The 19,497-nt window shown below is 45.8% G+C and overlaps 1 protein-coding gene across 4 annotated transcripts in view; it reads left to right on the top strand.

The window, feature by feature from the left end:
* Positions 1 to 18,941, top strand: part of LOC146182138 (uncharacterized) — a 184,537-nt gene extending 165,596 nt beyond the window's left edge. For 3 of the 4 annotated variants that reach the window (XM_084577145.1, XM_084577146.1, XM_084577147.1), the window contains 10 exons: positions 1,851 to 2,005; positions 4,013 to 4,252; positions 4,908 to 5,133; positions 5,793 to 6,167; positions 6,526 to 6,693; positions 6,835 to 7,017; positions 7,438 to 7,528; positions 8,388 to 8,460; positions 13,127 to 13,309; positions 14,310 to 18,941. In XM_084577145.1, coding sequence (XP_084433271.1) covers positions 1,851 to 2,005; positions 4,013 to 4,252; positions 4,908 to 5,133; positions 5,793 to 6,167; positions 6,526 to 6,693; positions 6,835 to 7,017; positions 7,438 to 7,528; positions 8,388 to 8,460; positions 13,127 to 13,309; positions 14,310 to 15,830 — 3,215 coding nt within the window. In that variant the 3' untranslated portion in view covers positions 15,831 to 18,941. The remainder of the gene's footprint in view (positions 1 to 1,850; positions 2,006 to 4,012; positions 4,253 to 4,907; positions 5,134 to 5,792; positions 6,168 to 6,525; positions 6,694 to 6,834; positions 7,018 to 7,437; positions 7,529 to 8,387; positions 8,461 to 13,126; positions 13,310 to 14,309) is intronic. The other variant, XM_084577148.1, reaches the window with a different exon arrangement.
* Positions 18,942 to 19,497: the final 556 nt, after the last annotated feature.

The raw sequence follows: 19,497 nt of genomic DNA on the forward strand, positions 1-19,497 counted from the left end.
CAGTATGCGACAAAAAGCAGGAATAGGCACGCCGACTGCGACCAGCACGAAAGCAATTGGCAAGCTGTGCTGCCAAGTGCGTATGCGCAGCCAAACTGGATTGGATTGGCTCAGCTTTTTGTGGGGTTGGCAGCTCACGGTCGCTGAGGCTAGCATCAGTGTGCTTTTAATATTCAGTAAATTGTTGATGTTCTTAGCGGCCATTAACGCTAATGACAGCTTTTTCACTATTGTAAATTTCTAAATATGATTAATAAAGTGTAAAAGGCTTAATACTACTTAAATATTAATGATACTTAAACGGTAAATATTTTAGCAATCAGAATGATTACTTTTAAACAGAGCAGGCACCGCTGCTGTAGGTAGGCCGGACTTCTTCAGGAAAATATAGACTCCCTTAAATAGAAAGAGAGCAGGTGTATTTTCTGCGTGCCATATCAATAAATAGCTTATTGTGAATTGTTCATCTGTGCTTGTTGTCATCAGCAGCTAAATGTTTGAGCCTGTTCACCTCTCAGGTAATTTGAACTGAAGTAGTCATCGGGGAAAACTTTAAAAAGTCGGGCATTTTGAAAACTGTGGCTTGCTGGACACCCTCAGTGTGGTATACTGTGCCCCTCAGTGTGGTATACTGTGCAGTCTCTGTCGAAAGCTAGGAGTGAGCTGCTGCAGTCACTGCACCTCTCGCTGGTCCGAAGGTTGTGTTCTTTGTACCTATTTCTGTCAGCGTAGAGCAAGAGTCGTCAGAATGTGCGAGACAGTGCTCATGTTTGCCTTTGTCTGATGACAAATCCATGAAGAAGTGGGCATAATTTTTTTAAATGCGTGCACAGTTTTATAACGAATGAATACTGTATTTACTCGCATAATGCTCGCACACCCAACATTGGGTGTCAAAAATCGGTATCTTTTTTTTTCCTTGCATAATCATCGCACCACCAGTATTACCACCACGAGAGTCATCTGCTAGTAGTAACAAGCGCCATCTTTGGAGCACTACTGAACCTAGCTGGCCTCGTTGTCTGCACGTGCTACCAGGCGGCGATAGCATGCTCGGGTAGATCATCATCATAGGTTATGCTCGTCTTGTCGCCATGTCTTGCCATTATTCCTTCGTTTCGTTCGTGTTACTTGCGCTACCAGCAGGCACTTCGACGTCAACGAGTTCTACATAGTGTGCTACTGGAGACTGCGATTGTAGTGCTGTTACGGACTCGGATAAAGTTTCTGATCAAGAGTAGAACTGTATGGTCTGCTGTGAGCATTATAGTACCACGGAACGTGGGGAGTGATGATGAGGCTGCGTGTAGTAAATAAAGTGCTTTAGCAATTTATGCTTTTGGCGACCCTGTACTTTTATAACAAAGGTAAGTTCTGCTTGAAAATAATGTTTTGGTTATATTTACAATAGCTGACCTAAGAATCCCGATTCACACCTATTTAAATTTGCTTTTAGCAATCTAAAACATTTGCTCAAAAATTCTTCTCGTATAATTTTGGCACTCCCAACTTAGCGTCAATGTATTACAAAACAAAAGTGCGAGCATTATGCGAGTGAATATGGTAGTAGTAAGAGTAGTTACATAATAACAACACAGGGAAGTAAAAAGATGTTTGCAGTATCTGCTATCTCAATTCCTGAAGCAGCTCAGCTGGGGTGGTGGAAATAGAGATAGTGAAGAGAAAGAGGTGAGCGGCGGAGAAAGGACAGGATAGAATAAATTAAAGCATACAACTATAATACACTATGTTACGGTCATGAACGGATACTCAAAGTTGGGTTTGTGAGGCATGGCCGTAAGGCATTTTTTTGTAGCTGCTCATTTTTTCTTCGTTCCTTTTCCTTACAGTCAAGATTTCAGACCCAACCGATGTTAAGTGCAGCGCTGTGTCAAAGCGAAGCATCACACTTAGTTGGAATGCTAGCGCGGAGCAGAGGGAGACTCCAAAACTGCTCGTCATCTACGAGATCCGGTACCGGTCACAGTACGAGCCAGTATGGAAGGTGCGTTATTTTTGCTCAACATTCGCTTCTTATATTTTCGTATCTTCACTGCCTTCCTCGTTGATCCATTCAGCTTTCTCAAAGCGCCAGCTTCTGCCACATAGAGAAAAAGCGACACTGTATCTCATTATTTTGTTTCAAGTGATACAAGTGTAAATGTGACGATTATTGATGATTAATCGGGTGTTTTATATAGTTTTATGTGTTTAGTGTTTTATGTTTTATATAGTGATACTGTTTTGTTTTAAGGCTTTTTCTAAGGAATGGTTTGTTTGTGTGTGCAAGGAAAAGGCAACATATTTCAGCATCTGTTGGGGCAGTCTGAAACTTTGACCTCCGAGGCAACTTTGGATGGGTTTTCTTTGTTTCCTGGCAATGCACAGCTTTTTCATTCTTTGAGTAAAGGCTGGCATGTAGATGAAAGACGCAAAAATTGATGCAGCATTCAAGGCACTGGAATATATCTGCATTAGAGGAAGCAGATGTCGTGACTAATATAACACAGTAGTTTCTGAGCACATCATTTAAATTGATACGCTACGACTGTTGGTGGCCGATTCTTCACAAGAACGGCAGTCTAGCAAAAACATTCTCCAAACATGAAGCCAACTCTATGCACCATGTCGATGGTGAATACTTTTCAGCATTAATACATGTAAAAAAGTATGATTGACGCATAGTCCCTGACCTACATGCAAGCGTGAGCCGTCAAAATACGGTGGGCCGCTGAATGCGTGCGGAATGTCAACGGCAGCATTTTCCACTCGGGGCACATAGATTCGCAGCACGCGTTGAAGCCACGAGCAACCTTTCCGCATTTCAATTGGACAGAACAGTGCAAAATGAACACAGTAGGCGATGAATAAACGACGTAGAAGCGATTATTTTCCTGGAGCCAGCCTAGAGCTGACAATCCTCCTGCGCTTCGATTGTTGGGCTTACAGCCGTAACGTCTAGTCGTTGCGTCGCTCCTTCTCAGGCGCATCATGCAAGATATTTTTGTGCCATAATTCAATGTGTTAAGAATTATGTGTGTTCGATCCCGCAGAGTGGGCAGCATTTAAAAATGTTTTTCTGCTTTTTTAATGTCTACTGCTTCTTGTTTGCTCTGGACAGCTTTTATTTTTCGAACACTGACTTTCTGAGCCAGTAACGACAGCCGCGAAATACTGGGCAGTATTCATTCACTACCCTCGAGGCGCTTGTTTTGGTATGGCGGAATTTATTAAACAGAATTAAAAATAAAGCGTCCCTTCCTATGCTACTTAACAATTACGAGAATAAACCATGTAAAATAAGAAAAGAGAGTAGCTATAAAATAAAGCGAAGATTAAGAAAAGGAGCACTATAATGACACATGAAGAGAGCGAGAACGAGAGACAAGTCAGTGGGAGGCTCACACGCTGTCTTACTCGTGAGACACAGAAGTTGGGCGACCGTCGGCCGACAGCCGTCTTGTGAGCGATGCAGCGCCGACACTGACTGTCGGTCGACTGTTTCCATTGGCACAGTGTGACATAGACGCACACATCAGTAAGTTGGCAGACCAAATCGACACAGTGTCGCGCTAGTATGACAAGCTCTTCACAGTCGCTGCCTTCCGAATCTGCAGGCATGCTGCATACATGTGGTAACTTTTCAGATAATTTTCAGCGTACCCCATTTCATAAGCTGCGCAGGAACATGGGGCATACCTTTGCACATTGATAATGTACATGTACCAGCATGTCATTGTGGACGTCTACTGAAGAAAAAAAAAAAAGAAACCGTTGAGTACAGTCGCCATTCTGCTATTTTCATCTGCAAAGATAGTTGTCCACAAATATGGCAGGGTATTGTTCCTTGAGTGCTCTCGTATTTACGCCATTGATGGCGTTTGCAAGATGTGCCAGTGACGGTAGCACTGGTATTTGGTTTCGGTATTTGGTATTTAGGAACAAGGCTTAAAATTCTGCTTTTAAGGAATGCAAGCTACAGTGTGCATTTTTTTCTCTCTCTCCTGCCCAGGTGATGGAAGTGTTCAACAAAACGTCCCACATGGTGCAAGGCTTGAACCCATATACCTTGTACACCTTCCGCCTTCGGGCACGGGCGTCCAAAGCCGAGCTGGAAGAGCTGTGGACGAACGACATTGAGGTGACGCAGACAACACTGAAAGACTTGCCCGAGGCGCCGCCAAGGATATCGAGGAGTGGGTTCAAGGTGCAGAACTACAAGGACAGCCGGACCATTGTGCTCAACTTTGAGGTAAGCGCCGTCGCTTCTCTGCTGGCTTTCTATCTGGGCCTGCAGTGCATATATATGTATGTCCACCATGAGTTACGGAATGGCAAAGACATTAAATTTCTTTACATTTCTGTCGGGGAACATATATAACCTGTCACTCTTCTGCCTTTTTTTTTTAACCTCTGTACATACTGTTTTGGATCCCTTTAAAGGCCACAGGGGGGCATGGCGTATGGAGGAAGCCTGGTTATATATTGCAGATCGTTAACAAATTAAATTCTTAATATTTAAGGTGCGAATAACACAGGACAAACACAGTGAAGACGAGAGGACAGTGTGTGTCCCATGTTATTTGCGCCTTTAAAATATTAAGAATGGAATGTAACCGACTCGCCCATGAACAAGTTCTCATAAACATTAACGAATTAGTCAGAGTTGAAATCTCAAGTTCGGAACCCCCTTGGGGCCTTTTCGCGTTCGGGAAGAAGTTACATTGAAAACAGCCACTGGCGTGTTTTTGTTTTTTCTTTCTTTCTTTTTCTTTTTAGCAAGCACGCCTTATTGGTCTTGCACTGCATGGTTTAGAGAGTGTTGATATCGCTCACTTTTCATTTCTATGCTCTGTTGAGGTCCGTTTTTTTCACTCCCCTTTCTTTTTTGTTTGCGCATGATACAGGCTCTTCCACAGAAAAAGTGGGGCGGAGCCATGCTCCAGTATTTCATCAGGTGCTGCAAAGAGGATATGCACGAGGAGAACTGCGACAACAAGACGGTTGACATGCCAACGGCCACGTTTGACGGGCTGTCCCTCAACTCCCGCTACTACTTCCAGCTGTGGTCACTCAATGAGGTTGGCCCTTCCAGAGTCCACTCCATCCTTCGCGTCGACAAATACGACGAATGTAAGTCCGAGTAGTTCGGCGCCATTCTTCGTGTTGCCTTTGCCACCTCACCCACACGCACAAAAAGAGCTGATTTGTGTTTTTGAAAAAGCGGTCTCTTACCTTTTGGGTTTTTTGTTCGCATAATCTCCAAAAAAAGTTCAGCGTTGGCTTTTATGTGAAAAAAAAAAAAAGTGAGACCACCTGTTTTCACAGTCCATTTTCTATGGCTGTGCAGAAAAAAGAAGGATACTGACTTATATCACCGTGCGCTTCGGTCCTCTAGCTTTCAGAGGACATAGGCTTACCTCGTTCCCTTACACAGGCAGTGCAAATCATGGGATCAGTGCCGGAACTGTGTTGGTACATCTGGCCCTACATAGGGCCAGTGGATTGCGAACATTATGCAATATTGGGTCAACATTTAGTGCTGACTGGGCATGGTGGTTCCCTTATACGGTGGCTGTGTAACGCAGCACTCAGATTTACAGTCCAGCAACCTTCATCAGCGGATCGTAACATGGAGTCGGTATTGCTTCTGCAGATGCAGCAGCAACCCATTTGCGTCTTTGACTTGTGTAGCGTATTACAATGCAACAGCTTTTTTGTATCTACGACTGGCGTGCAAATGACAGAACCATGGAACGGTTGAACCGAGCTTCCTGGTGTGCGTTTTGCAGTGCTCAGCAAGCCACAGGAAATCCGGGTGTTTGCACTTGGATTGGGCACTTACGAGGTGTCGTGGCAATCGTTATCCGCTGCTGAGCCATCTATCTCGGGTTCTTCGACATCACCATCGGCAGAGAAAGGGTACGGCGGCGAAGAAAAGGACTCCCCGGGACTAACCAGCTACACGGTGTTCTGGTGCCCACGGATGCTGCCGCGCTCTTACAGCTGCAATCAGTCACTCGAGTGGAAGAAACTACCACTGAACACGTCCTCTTTGACGCTGAACCTCGATGCGGGCAATGTGTACCAGTTTGCCGTGGCCGCGCAGACTGCAGACAAGGCGTCGGAAATGGACTGGACGACATGTGTTATTCCTTTCTCTAAAGGTGAGTGTACTGACTGTCTGTTAGTTTGTTCCCCGGATGGCTGTGGGATGTTGAACGATAAAATGTCACTCCCACTAATGAGCAATAATTGTCTCCTTGCATGTGTGTGTGTTGTCCATAACTAACGTGGATGATTTGGCAGTGAGAACAAGTGTGTATTCCAATGAAGGAGAGAAGAAAATTAGGACAGTGAACTCAAAGAAAATTCAACACTGTTCAGCATACAAAAAAGGGAGGGGTTGGATAGGGGGACAGGACACAACTTTCGAGGTTTTTCATGACTGTGCACGTTTTAATGTTTGTTTCTGTCATGATCCAACGTTTTTTTCCATTTTTTTTTTCTTCTGTCTTCTCCCAGAGCTGGAGAAAATCACGCAAGTATGGATGCTAAAGAACACGGATGGCGAGTTGGCGTTGCGCTGGCAGCTCGAGTGCAGTGCTCTGAAGTCGTACATACAGAGCTACGAGATCGAAGTGTGCGCTGTGCTGCCAACATATCAGAAGACAGCGCTGCACGACACCGCTGGTAAGGCTGGGTTGTTCGTCGGTGACGGTTGCTTCACTAGGGGTGACCTGTTCATCTCAAGGGCCCCTGCTGCTTTGTGGTCTTTGTGGACGTCACGCAAACACTCTTCTTTGTCCCCCTCCCCTCCATCCTTTCCGGCAGGTTGCATGTCAAGTAAATATGACCCCAAGACCTGCAGAGTGTACAATGAGACAGACCCTGATGCCGAGGAAGTGGCGCTCTCCGGGCTGAAAGCGAATACGGTCTACCGGGCCGTCGTTCGTGCCTCTTCTGAAGGGAAGTTCACCGAGGACAGTCCCGCCCAGTGCGCCTTAAAGGAGTCCGGTGCGTGTGTCCACGTTACACTTTTGCCTCCATCATGCTCGTTATCCGTAACATTGCCCCAGAGTCCTGCTGGATGTTCTGTTGTCACTGGAAACTCACTCCGAGTTATGTGCTCTGCATGGGACAGTTTTGTTGAATGATTCGTACACAAAATCTTTTGTGCTGTCGTGGCACTCTTGGAACAGAGATTGCTTTTGTGTCCCGCAGTACAGATATTGTCAGTGTAGAATTGTGGCACGACTTACGACCTTTCCTCTTTATACCTCAAAATGAGTGCAGCTAAAATTTAAAAGACAAAAAAGGAGCATCCCTAGTTACTGTAGAGTTGCACTGTTTGATATTTGGTGTGGCTTTCATGACCACTTCCGATGCTTGCAGCGCTGTAACTAAGCATGCGTTTCCATCTACCTTGTTTTTCAGAACTGGCCATTGGTTTCGTGATCGGTTTCACTGTCGGAGGAGCCGTGGGCTGCAGTGCTCTCGTCTTCGTGCTCTACCTGCTGGCACGATGGTGACGCTTTCCGAAAATTTTTATCTGCATGCATTACCACTGTTGCCTGTATGCCATGTATGGGCCTGTTCATTCTAGTTACTGCCTTATTCGATTATCACTTGATTCCGTAAACCTGCCTATGGTGCAGTTCTGTCAAGTATTTGTGGGTGATGCATTGGATAAAGGATTTGAGGAGAAAAGTCTTAATGGCAAAACTTTTCCAAAAGTAAAGGAAGAAGATCAGAAAGGAAAAATGCGAGGGAAGAAGTGTTATTGCTAAACTTTCTCAAAAGACATTAAGAAAGAAAAGGTTTGATGGGCAGCTCCCTAAGCCTAGTTTGGGCTGTCTTGATATGTGGTGCTTTTGGAGGAAAGCTTTTAATGACAGGTGTTTTGCTAGCATTCTCTGCCTGGTGTAAATTGAGCCCTCATCAGCTTTTTCAACACTGGGGGATTGATTGAACTGCGGTATCAGCTAGGGCATTACGGCCCGAGGATTTCTTACTGTTAGAAGTGGAGGATAGCGGCTGTTGAAGAACGTTTTAATCGAAACAGATTAAATTGCCGAATTCAGCTTCCTGGAATTTTTCAAAACTCTAAAAATGAGAATTCTAGAAGAAAAAAAAAAACTTTATTTGAGCCACGTGCCACTAATTACTTTAAATGGGGGATTCTGACATTCTTTGCGTATCTATGGGTGTACCTTTGTTCTGCATTATCGCATTTATAGCGTTGTTTTGCACGTCTTCTTGTCCATTCTTTTTTTTTTTTTTTCTTCTTCTTTTTTAAACCTATTCTCATTTGTTAGATTTTGAAGACTCTATCTGGTCGAATGAGGGAATTGGTGTTAACGTCATTCATCTCTGACCCGGTGCAGGATGAAGAAGAAAGTGGACATGATCAAAGAAATCAAGATTCAGCTTCCGGACGGACTGGACTCCTCGGAGGCGGTAAGTCAATGTGTTTAGTTCCAGAGTTGCACTTCCGATATCTTGGCCCCTTGCACAGATGTTAAAACTGTGTGAATAGAAAAAACTTTAGTTTGAAATCGACTTCGTGTATATTGAAAAGCGGATGCAGATAGAATAACCGTCGATGGCTGCTTAGGGTAACAAACTAGGTTCCAAGGGAAGGAAAGCGTAGCATGGGGTGGCAGAAAGTCAGAGGGGCAGATGAGGTTAAGAAGCTTGCAGGGGTCAAGTGGAGGCAGCTAGCATACGACCGGGCTAATTGGAGAAAATGGAAGAGGCCTTCACCTTGCAGTGGATATAATCCGCCTGATTATGATTATGATGGTAATATTATATAAAAATGTTTTTCGCATACTTCAATAACTGTAACTGTTGAACTTCTTTGTGACCTATGAAAACAGCAAACATATGAGGCGCATGTGATTACCTCGTTATGTATTTGTGCCCTAGTGGATGCTCATCATGATACGTGGTTCAATTGCATGTGCTGACCTGAAATGCAGGTTTTTAAGATGTGAGGAAAATTGACAGTAATCAGTGCGACTGCCGGGCCCCCAAGAATATAGCGTGCCATGGTGCAGCGTACGAGCCGACCGGCGAATTTTAGAATAGTGGTTTTCACGATGCAGTTTAGCCGGGCTTGCGTTCAATTGTAGCACACCGACTGTAAACCGTGAAAAAGCATTTAAATATATAAATGCCAGTAACGCTAATTTATTAATTAGAATGTGCTCTTATTGTACAAAACTCTCAAAACTACCGGTTAAAATTGTTTTTTGTCAGACTAGACGAAATCAGCCAATAGCCGATCCAGGCTGAGCCGGGAACCCTCATTTGAACTCTCCGCGCTTTCTGACGTCAGGTCTCCATGGCAACGATACGAGGCAAACTCGCTAAGCCTAACAGCTCAGTAAATCTGGAAGCAATCAGAAAATTTGATGCGTCACAAGCTTTGTGCGCCTTTCGTTTGCCGTGAACACGTGACACCATGGAGCGGTAATGACGAATGTGTGCTAAGGCAAGCGGCCGCCGCTTGGCTGGACGCCACCATGTTGCCGCAACCCAAGTGATCAACGCCGGCTTGAGGCGAACGTTATTGTTACGGACGAGCAACGAATAAGAAGCGGGCAGGGCAGTAGTGCAAGTGCTACTGCTATTTTTTTTTGCCGTCCCAAGCATTAACTTAAGACCCCAAGCATGGCTTTCATTCTGCGCATGTGCATTTCGGCGCCCCAAACTCCGCTATTCTAAAACTCTCTAATATGCCCCTGCGGAGCACTACGTTGCCGTACAAGTAAGTCTGCTTGCACGTCTGCAAGGGTGACGTTCTCACTGTAGACAACCGAATGCACCATCAGAGCTCGGGTTAGTTCACCGCTAGTTGGCAGCGCAGCTTCTGGCTCCTCACTGTCTGAGCCCAAGTTGTCACTTTCAAGAACCTGGCGGATAATGGCGGAGTTCAGCGCAGAGCTCGATCTCGCTGTCAGCGTTAGCTAACTGCTCTAGCGTCACTTCCATGGGAACAGCTCCTGCAGCGCGCAAGTGCTTGATGAGGTCATGAGGTTAGCAGATCAAGACGGCTGATGGGATTCACTGGCGCTATCATCGGATGACGACAGCACTTCATCTCTGATCGCGAAACCTGCGTGGCGGAAGAAATTTAGCACTGTGTCCTCGATCACCGCCTTCCATGCATTGGAAAGCATGCCAAGTGCAGGCAACAAGTTGGCACTGTAGGTTTTGCTGCTGTCCACGCATAACACCATGCGACTGAGCACGCGTGATCGACAGAGGTGCTTGAGTGTCCGGATAACGCCTTGGTCCATGGACTGTAGTAGGGACGTCGTACAGCACAACTCACTACAGCAGCACGGCAGCAGCACGGCAGAGCTGGCACTGGCGGGACGGTGCGGCAAGCGGAGCGTGCTATTGTGGCTATACTGAGTATGCGAGGTTTTGATGGCGTGATCAGCGGATAATATGACATGTGGGTTTGAGGCTGCAGAAAACCAAATTGGCAGCGGCCAGAAAAGCGAAATGGCCTTGGCGTTGTTTGCATTTTCGATAGCTCTTGAGTCGAAAGAAAAAGTCCGGAAAATCGAACAGGAAAGATTTCAATCGTCCAAAATTTTGGTCGGTGTTATACATTGACCCTGTGGAGTGCATGGTGGTGCCATGGCAAGGATTTTTAGACGAGTCCGGAAAATTGGGCGTCCGAAATGTCGGTTGGCGAATGCATATGTCTGCACACATTGCGCAGCGACAGGCAGCGATTGTGATGATGATAGCGCTCATTTTCCAACTCCATGCAATGTTCCTCACGGATTTCTCCACGCCGGCCTGTTTTCGCCGCTTATGTCGAGTTTTCGTGACATTCTCTTCTTAGTATTTTATTTTTTAATCAAACATTCAGACAAATTTTTTAGTAAACATCTGCTGGGTGGCGATAAAGCTACCATTGTGTCTGATATACTGCTGACCATCGATTGTAAAATCCAGTTTATTTTTACATAGGGGCAGTGGGAAAACTGATAAATCCCAAGAATTTGATCGTTATAAGCGATATATTGTTGCATATGGCATCGTTATAACTGGACTGTACTATATTTTATCTGTCAACGATGAGCAAGTAGTGCATTCTGCTTTGTAATGATGTTCAAGGCATTCGTAAATCAAAGCGAAAACATGTAATTCGCTCACTACGGTAAAGCATCATTTATTGTCCTCGACTTGATTTTAACTCATAGCCATTACCCGGCTGTTAAAATTTAGTGCTCATGGTCAAGTAGTGGGTGGTGATCTGTGTATAGTTATCCCTTATGCATTCTTACAAAGAATAAAACACAGCCAGAAATAAAGTGTGTATACTTCTGTAATATTGAAGGTGATATCCAGTGTTCCATTAATGAAAAAAAAAAGTCAAAATGGTATGATCTAGGCAGTGTTGATGAATTCCATGCTATGGGCCATTATTTCCAATAGTGTCTTAAAGGACAGTCTTCCAATTTTCTCAACAATTTTATTGCGAAAGAATACCATGACAGCCAAAGCGAGACTTCGGGTGGCCGCAGCTATGCCGAGAAGAGGTGTAGCTACGGTCTTATAAAAAAAAGAGCCTACCATAACATTTGAATTCATGTTACCGTTATGCAAGGGGCAGGAGGTGCCAACTCTGGTCACTGCTTTCATAAGGGAGGGTGCTATCAGAATCAGCCCGCCAGAACCATTTGCATTCTCGTTACCCCTCAGGCACTTCAATACGGCTTGTTTGAAGTGTGACTTTATATATGGGCTGGTAGCTACCGCTCTCACATCATACCCTTAAAGGATGAGCTTTGCGTGTCCCCATTAATGTAGCACCTTACACTGACAGAGTGATAGGGGAATAATGTGGCAGGCAAAAGAAGCTTTCGCCGTTACTTTGGCAATTCATCTAGGGTTAATCAGAGCTAAACCACAACTACTTTTGTTGTCTTGCTTCTTTGGAAAGGTCCATCACCGAATTAACGAATACCCGGCTGTGGAGCTGAGAAACATGGCATAACCATTTAAAACTATAATTTGTCTCGTTTTCTCACTGTTAGTCCATGTCTGCAAACACTGGCATCATGGACATGACACATGGTTAGTGTAGTAACGCTATGCAGCTCTATGAACTACGCTGTGTTCATAGAGCTTAAATTGTGTGCAGAATGTAACTAAGATGCACAGTTTTTTTTTTTTTTTTAATATATTTCAGATTACCGAAATAGCTTGAAAGGGAATTGAATGAATAAATTAATATACAAGCCCGGAGACATCTACCGGAGGTACAATCATTTTTGCGTTAGCAGCGCTACTACAAGTATGGTGCTGTCTTTGGTTGTGTGGTTTTTCTGTTTCGAATGCATTTTAAAAACAAGTCGAGCAAGATTAGGGAATAAAAGTAGATATAACTTCTTGAAAAAGAAAAAAAAAGGCGATATGAACACAAATCTTGTCTCTATGGCACTGTAGCATAGTCATAAAACATAGTATATTTACTTCAGACGCTCCAAATAGATGACATATTGATAGCAGCACAAGTATACAGTGTGTCACCACCACCTACCAAAACCTGACTTTCCTGCTCAATTTAATAATATAACTTTCTGGTTAAACCGCGAGTTCCTCCCTCGATACTATCACCAAGCGGCAAGATCTACCAGAGTGTGCCAGTATTGTTACACCCGTCTCCGGCGGTAGACTTGCCCTTTAACTCACCGATTTCAAAGAAGAGGAAAGGCACAATACCAAAAAAATTGTGTATACACTCTTTTAACTGTATAAGGGTTGCCTCCTTAATGAGACACACTGTAAGCGTGCAGTGAAACATGAGCAAGACCGTAGCGACCTGAACAAAAGAACGTGGAAATCTTAGTCTACGGCGAGAACACTGTGCTTACATTGCACAGATACCAGCGCTTGGAAGTGTTAATTGACAGTGCTTGCATTTAATTTCTAACTTATAATATTATTGCATTTCACATGTTCTGTGTTTCTCTCAGCCAATGGTATCTGCGGCTACCTGTCTTTTGCTTTCGTGAAGGCTTTTCTGTATCGGATGTGTACGCATGAAGTGCGAAATGCACGTGGCTATATTGTGGGCATGTGTTTTGTTTCTCAGAACCAGATGCACAGCTATAAGAACAGCAAAAACGCCGTCTCTGCGGGGAAGGCAGGCGAAACCAACCGCAGTCCCCACATTGCCTACGGCCGCATGGGCTGCTTTTCCGCCGCTGACAGCGCTGGCCCTAAGAAGCGCCACGACTCCGGGCATTCTCAGGGCAGCAGTTCGTCCACAGACGAGGTACGCACCTCATTTTATCGCAGAGGGAGATCAGTTTAAGCTTGTTCGTCTTCTTTCATAACTGCAGCTCGTTAGCAAAGAGAGTGACGTTCCATTCGGCTAATTTTTTCTTGAACAGGGAATCTTGGGAGTCGAAAGAGAATAATGTTCCATTCGGCGAATGTTCTGTTGAGAACGGGGAACCTGGGGTGTCAAAAGGGAGTTATTTTCCATTCGACGAATTTTCTGTTGAACAGGGAATCTGGGGAGTCAAATCTAATGCAAAGTAAATTTTATGTAGGATTGCAGGGAAGTTTGTGAACTGAAACTGGCTCAGTCTTTCCAGGATTTCAGTTTTAAAGCTGCTGCAAGAAAGAAAGGCTTGAAATGTGCAAATATTCTTGGTCTAACTGCGAAGCTACTCTTGAGCAAAACTCAGGAATTGTGACGTCGAAAAGGCCACTGAATGAAATACAGCCATGACAGCCGCTGACCCTTCTCACACACACAAAAAAAAACTGTGGTGCCATCTAATACTTTATTTTTTTTTCATAATATTTGAAGCTACCCACATTTATAGTTGTCGATTCCTGTTCAACATATTTCATTAAAGCAACAAAATGGAGAAAAATGTTGAGTTTGAAATAGGTGGGACTCCCGCTTTGGTGCCTATCCAGCTTAGAAATTCCTTGTGTGCTCCATTCTTTGATACTTGGTGCACATACTTATTTGTCAAGAATATGAAATAGAGCAGTGAGCAAATTGTTCAAAATTGGTGTACTAGTGATAGGGAGAGAATTGTTCCACCAAAATCTTTTGCATGCCTAGGTCGCGGCGGTGGTCTGCATCTCTCTGCTTCAAAAAGAAAAACAGCCACGATTGGTAAGACCATATTCTCAGACAAGGCAGTTGCTAGATTAGACAAGCCTGTTCCTGACGTCCTGGTGCATAAATCATTGTCTTTTATTGCTCTCGGTTGAACTGCGTTGCTCACAGAGGGCGGCATCTCTTCTTGTTTCAGTTGCTGTACAAAAAGACGCGGCGCACCGACACCTTTGGCCGCAACCCCAGCGGTGACAGCAGCGGCGGCAGCTCCAACGGCCAGGACAGTGTCGTGTCTGCCAGCACAGCACGCACGGGTGCGAATTCGTCGTGTGACTCCGGTGCCGAAAGTGACCCGGCCGCACCGCCCTCCCCTGACTGCCTTCTCCTCGGCGGCAGCCACACTCCACTCGCCCGCTGCCGACCCAACCTTCCCAAGCTCGACGAGGACCGGGTCCGGGAAAGCCAGGACTCTGGACTCGATGCCGAAGTTACGCCTCCAGTCACGATTCCCTCGTCGGACGCATTGTCAGAACCAACGTACAGCAAGCTTGGAGTAGCTTCCCCTGATACACAAGCTCCGCTGCTGCAAAGTCAGTCTCAGGCCACAAGCGAGCCGTCGTTGTTCGAGGGGCCGGAAAACGTGCCACAACCGGTGGAGCCCATTCCGCCTTACAGCAAGTTTGGGTTGGCGAGGAGCACTGAGGAAATATCGGCAGCCCCGTATGCGACGGCATGCCGGTCTTCTCCTGAAAGCAGAAGGTTTCGCGATGGTCCCCCGCCACTACCATACTCTCAGCTTGCGCTTCGACAGCAGCCCAGTGCTAGTGGCATGGTCCCTCTAGCATTCGCCAGTAGGGATGTTACTGTTGGCTTGGCTCTGGAGCAGCCAAGATTCCTGCCTCACCTTAAGAGCTCGCCGCCTGGGCCGTTCTTCCCAAAGTCTCCGCCCAGTGGATATGTCACTGTGGGGCAAGCCATGAAGCCGCAGCCGGCAGTCGAGCCACAGTCTGGACAGGGCTACTCCAAGTTTAGTATCCAGCCACCCAAGCCGTTGACCAGGTCCCAGGGATCATCAGGATACGTGCCCCTCCAGGACGTAATCGGGGTTCACCAGGTCCCCCCGCCACCTCTGGCATCGGTGGCCGCCGCCGAGGAGGAAGAAAGTAGTCCCCGCGATGCCGACTCTTCTTCGGACGATGTGGCCATTGTGGGCGACGACAACAACAGCAACAATGCGTCTCTCGAGGACTTCTCTTTTTCAAGTGCCTCTGGGCCCGGTGCGGACGAAGTGGCAGAAGCTCTGCACTCGCCACCACACATCCTTGCAGGACAGCTACCGACACCTGGCTATGTGGCTGCAACGGTAGTGCCCGCAAAGCCACCTCCGCTGGACCTCTCAAGCGAGCCGCGAATCACGTCCAACGGCTATGTTCCCCTACCCTCCACGTCTCCTGGTGACGCTGCTCATGGCGCAGCTGGTGACTATGTGACACACACGGCTGCTTTTGACTGGGGACGTTCTGCGCTGGCGGACAGTGAGGTGGACATGGACGACAGTGGGTCGCTAACACCGCCTGTATCGGCGGCAAAGACAAACGGATACGTCATGCTGCCCACAACGGTGGCCGCTGTCGGTTCGAGGACACCAGCGACCGTGGGTTTCGTTCCGGGTGTCAAACCGGGGTCGTCGTCCTCACAGGTGGACTGCTCAGTGTGACTTGTGTGAGGCACGAGGAATATAAGTACTGCTGGCAGCTTGTGCTTTTGGCAGGCTCTGCTGTGTGTGTGAAGGTGTTAATTGTTGCGCCGGTTGCTGAGGCGCCGACACCACCAGAGAGGCCCGGAGGGAGGCCTGCCCTTGACTTGCCTTGTTGCATTTTTGCTCTGGATTCTTCTTCGCGCTTTTTCTTTTTTTTTTGTCGCCTGCCCCTCGCAGATAGCCTGGTTTTAACACACTCAGGGGACATTGTACAGGGCGCGATTCTCTACATGCGAGACTCTAGTCATGAGCGGGAGTGCTTTTTTATGTTACGAACTTGCCTCTCAGGACAGTGATGACGGAAACGCGGCCTTGAGATGTGCGATTCGGTAAAGACATCTTTTTTTTTTTCTTTGCTACCATAGTCTATTCAGGGACAAAGAAGGTTTTGGCTTATGCTGAAGAAAGGAAAGCAACTCTTTAGTATTATCTGTCGGCTCATTATCGTTATCCTCACCTCAGAATTGAAAAAAAGTTTGTTTTGGTGACACGTGATACAGGCGTCAGAATGGGCAAGGAAAAAATTCTTTTTTGATCATTATTGCGTGCCACATTTGCTGCCTTTGTTTTTTCTGCCTGGTATTCAATGTTTCTTTTACTTTGCATTTTCGAGCCAGATGTCCAAATTCTGTCATGGGCCGATGGGTCCTTTTTGCCTTTGAATTTCAGCTTTGATATGTGAATTTAGTAATGCCGTTGTTTGTACGATGAACGTGTGAATGCTGATGGTCACTTTCTCTGGCTCACTGGAGTCTGGATTAGCTTTTTATTTGTGCCAAACCGAGGCATAGCCTACGTTTCTTGTTTCTGGGCTTGTTTCTCTATAAACTGCGCAGTTAATAATGTCACAAGCTATGAGGACAACATTTTGTACAAAAACTTTTTTTTTTTCTTCCCTTCCGTTTGGTAATGTACAGGCACAGAGTTTGTGCATAACAACGTGTTTCATTCTTCGGCATGGTTAACTTTCCGCAGTGTTCATCGTGATTGTGCAATATATTTTGCTTCACAGAGTTTTTGACAAACCTCGCCCTTTACATTGCAGCAGTCCCGCCCTTTGTGGTGAATTAAGCTTGTAGGAATGTCTTTTTCCTTTTTTTTTTTTTTTGAAATACAAAGGTTCCTGAAGCCTCTTGTGTTAAATTTTTGTACTGGAAGCACATTCTCCAGAGTCTTCTGTTGAAGGCACTATTTTAGGCACCAGGTTGTAGGCATGTGCAGATAACTTTTATTTTTTATCTTTTTTTGTGTGTGTTTAAAGGGACAAACTTTTTTATTTCTAGAGAATAAGGCTGACATTATCAGAAGCATATATTTCCAAGACATGCAAAAGCATTTTATCTCTGAAATAAGAGCCCTCTTGTTCACAGGGCATGAAAAATCTGATGTGAATTTCATTAGCGTATGGTGCGCGCCATTCACAGAAAGGTGAAGTGTTGCATTTTAAATATGCAATGCTGTTTCTGCATGAGAATGAAAAAATGAACAATCGTTTGAACCCAGCCCCAAAAATTGAAACCCGAGAACTTGAAACACATTAAAATGTTTGCCTCGTTAGTGCAAGGATCGCGATAATGATTACAAAACCACTGAAAGCAAATATCTAGCAACTTCATTCATTTGTGATGTAGGCACCCCGATTTTGAATGCCTTAATGTATGCATCACGTCGAACATCAGAGTTTCATAGTTCGGCTGAATATTCAGCGTCATCGTAATATTCGCACAAGTCGACCATGTGTTGAATACCATTCACCCCCTTCCTTACACATGCTGGTTACCAGGGAAACTGCTGCAGTGGATAGCTACCACGTCATTTCTCTACTCATAGGCATTCATCTGTGAATAACCCATTTGCATATCTGGTGCGTATATGTTGCTGTACGGTGCGGCGCCCATCCTAGAAAGAGGTGTGAAGTGCTTTGGCGGCACACACACGTTACGTTGGCTTTGGTGCTAAGGTCTCGCTGGCGGCGGTGAAAGAATGCTCATCGAGTGCACCTTTGTTCCCCGTGCACAAGGCATTTGTGGAGAGGCATTACACTCTGTACGTGAACAATCGTGACCTTTACTATGAGTTGGAACAGTGTGCTGCTGAGCTGTCTGGCTTTGATACTGCACCACGCGTGTGACGCTTATTGCAGCGTCAGTCACAGCCCTTTGTTGCACTATGGAGCACCATACATGGTCAAGGCTTACCAAGCACTTGTTGAGAAACACTGCTGGACAAGGCTGTTCCTCGTTCCTATAACGTCTCTCGATCACTTGTAGTTATGAAGCCAGTTTTTAACGAGTGGCGAAGTCAGCAGCTTACGTGTACAAAAATGTCTTTTGTCTTTGTTTACTCGTCCTCCCTGCTTTGGAACAGTGCAGTTGCTTCTCTGCCGAACGCGGCGCTGGGCACTAAGAAGTAGCGGAACCTCTAATGTATGCCGGGAATTTCGGCAGTCCTGTTGGATGTAAACAGTGGTGCCTCTGAAACTGTGGCGGACGACTGACAGCTGCTCATAACCTGGACCAAGCTTGCGCTTGACATCTTTTCACCTCTGGCTGCAGCATGTTGTGGTCAGTGTCAGCACACCATATCGGTTAACTTGTTCAGTTAGTCGTATTAACTGCTGCTCCTTCCACATTTTTCAAAGCCTCAGCAAAAGGGGCCACCACACCTGTTGTGATGGCCACGCTGTATTGTTTCGTGCCCCCGTACGGCATGCGTTGACGTCAACGAAAGTACAAAACCACACGAGTCGATGACAGGGGTCTACCTTTACAGAGCCACTATTATTTGTTTCACCATTTTGCTCCCATTTTTTTTTGTCTCCCCTGTCTGACGCCAGATGATTAACTTCTATTGCGTTGCCAGGCAATCTTCGAGAGCCTGCGGCCATTTCTCGCGTCTTGTGTGTTTGTTGTGTGAGTGTATTATCATGATGTGTATGGCATAATATAACACTGTCGTAATACCCCTACAGGGGCAGCTTGCGATAGTGCAGAGAGATATAAACCTTGCGACAGGTGCCTGGCACATTTGCCTAGTATTTGAGAAGAAATAAATCTGTTACATGCCCTCCTTGTTGTTTCTAGATTTCGGCTTGCACCGCCAAGGCCATTGGCCTGCCTGGTCCAGCAGCTGGAGATAGTCGCAGTAGTTACCGTAGTTGTGTAGTTAAGGCCATTGCCAGACATCGTGCTTGCACTCCCATTTCAGAAATCCACATTTCGGGGTTTCAGCTCTGTCACTATGTGGGCCTTGCTTTTTCCAGCCCACACCTCTGAAGCGTTGGATAGTTACATAAATAGAATTAGCACATAGTGGTTTCTTGGAGTGTAGTGCTGTCAGAGGTATACAGTAGATAAATGAAAGGGTCTTGCACACAAAACGACGAGGACCAGAAGTGAACACCACAAGCGCAGACTCGCGATTGAATTTTATTTGAAACGGCGCAGCTTATATAGCTTCAACCTGTCAAGTCACCCACTAAGCGCAACCAATAAAGTAGAACCTTGACACGTTCCCAGTTCATACGATATCCTGTTTCATACGTGACTGTAAGCCATCACGATGGCTTCTCCACGTCGCTCATGTAAGCGGGCAAAGCATCCGGAAGCAACCAGAGAAGCGATCC

This window comes from Amblyomma maculatum, chromosome 8 (genome assembly GCF_055883805.1).
Source record: "Amblyomma maculatum isolate TAMU_Amacu chromosome 8, ASM5588380v1, whole genome shotgun sequence".
NCBI lineage: Eukaryota > Metazoa > Arthropoda > Arachnida > Ixodida > Ixodidae > Amblyomma > Amblyomma maculatum.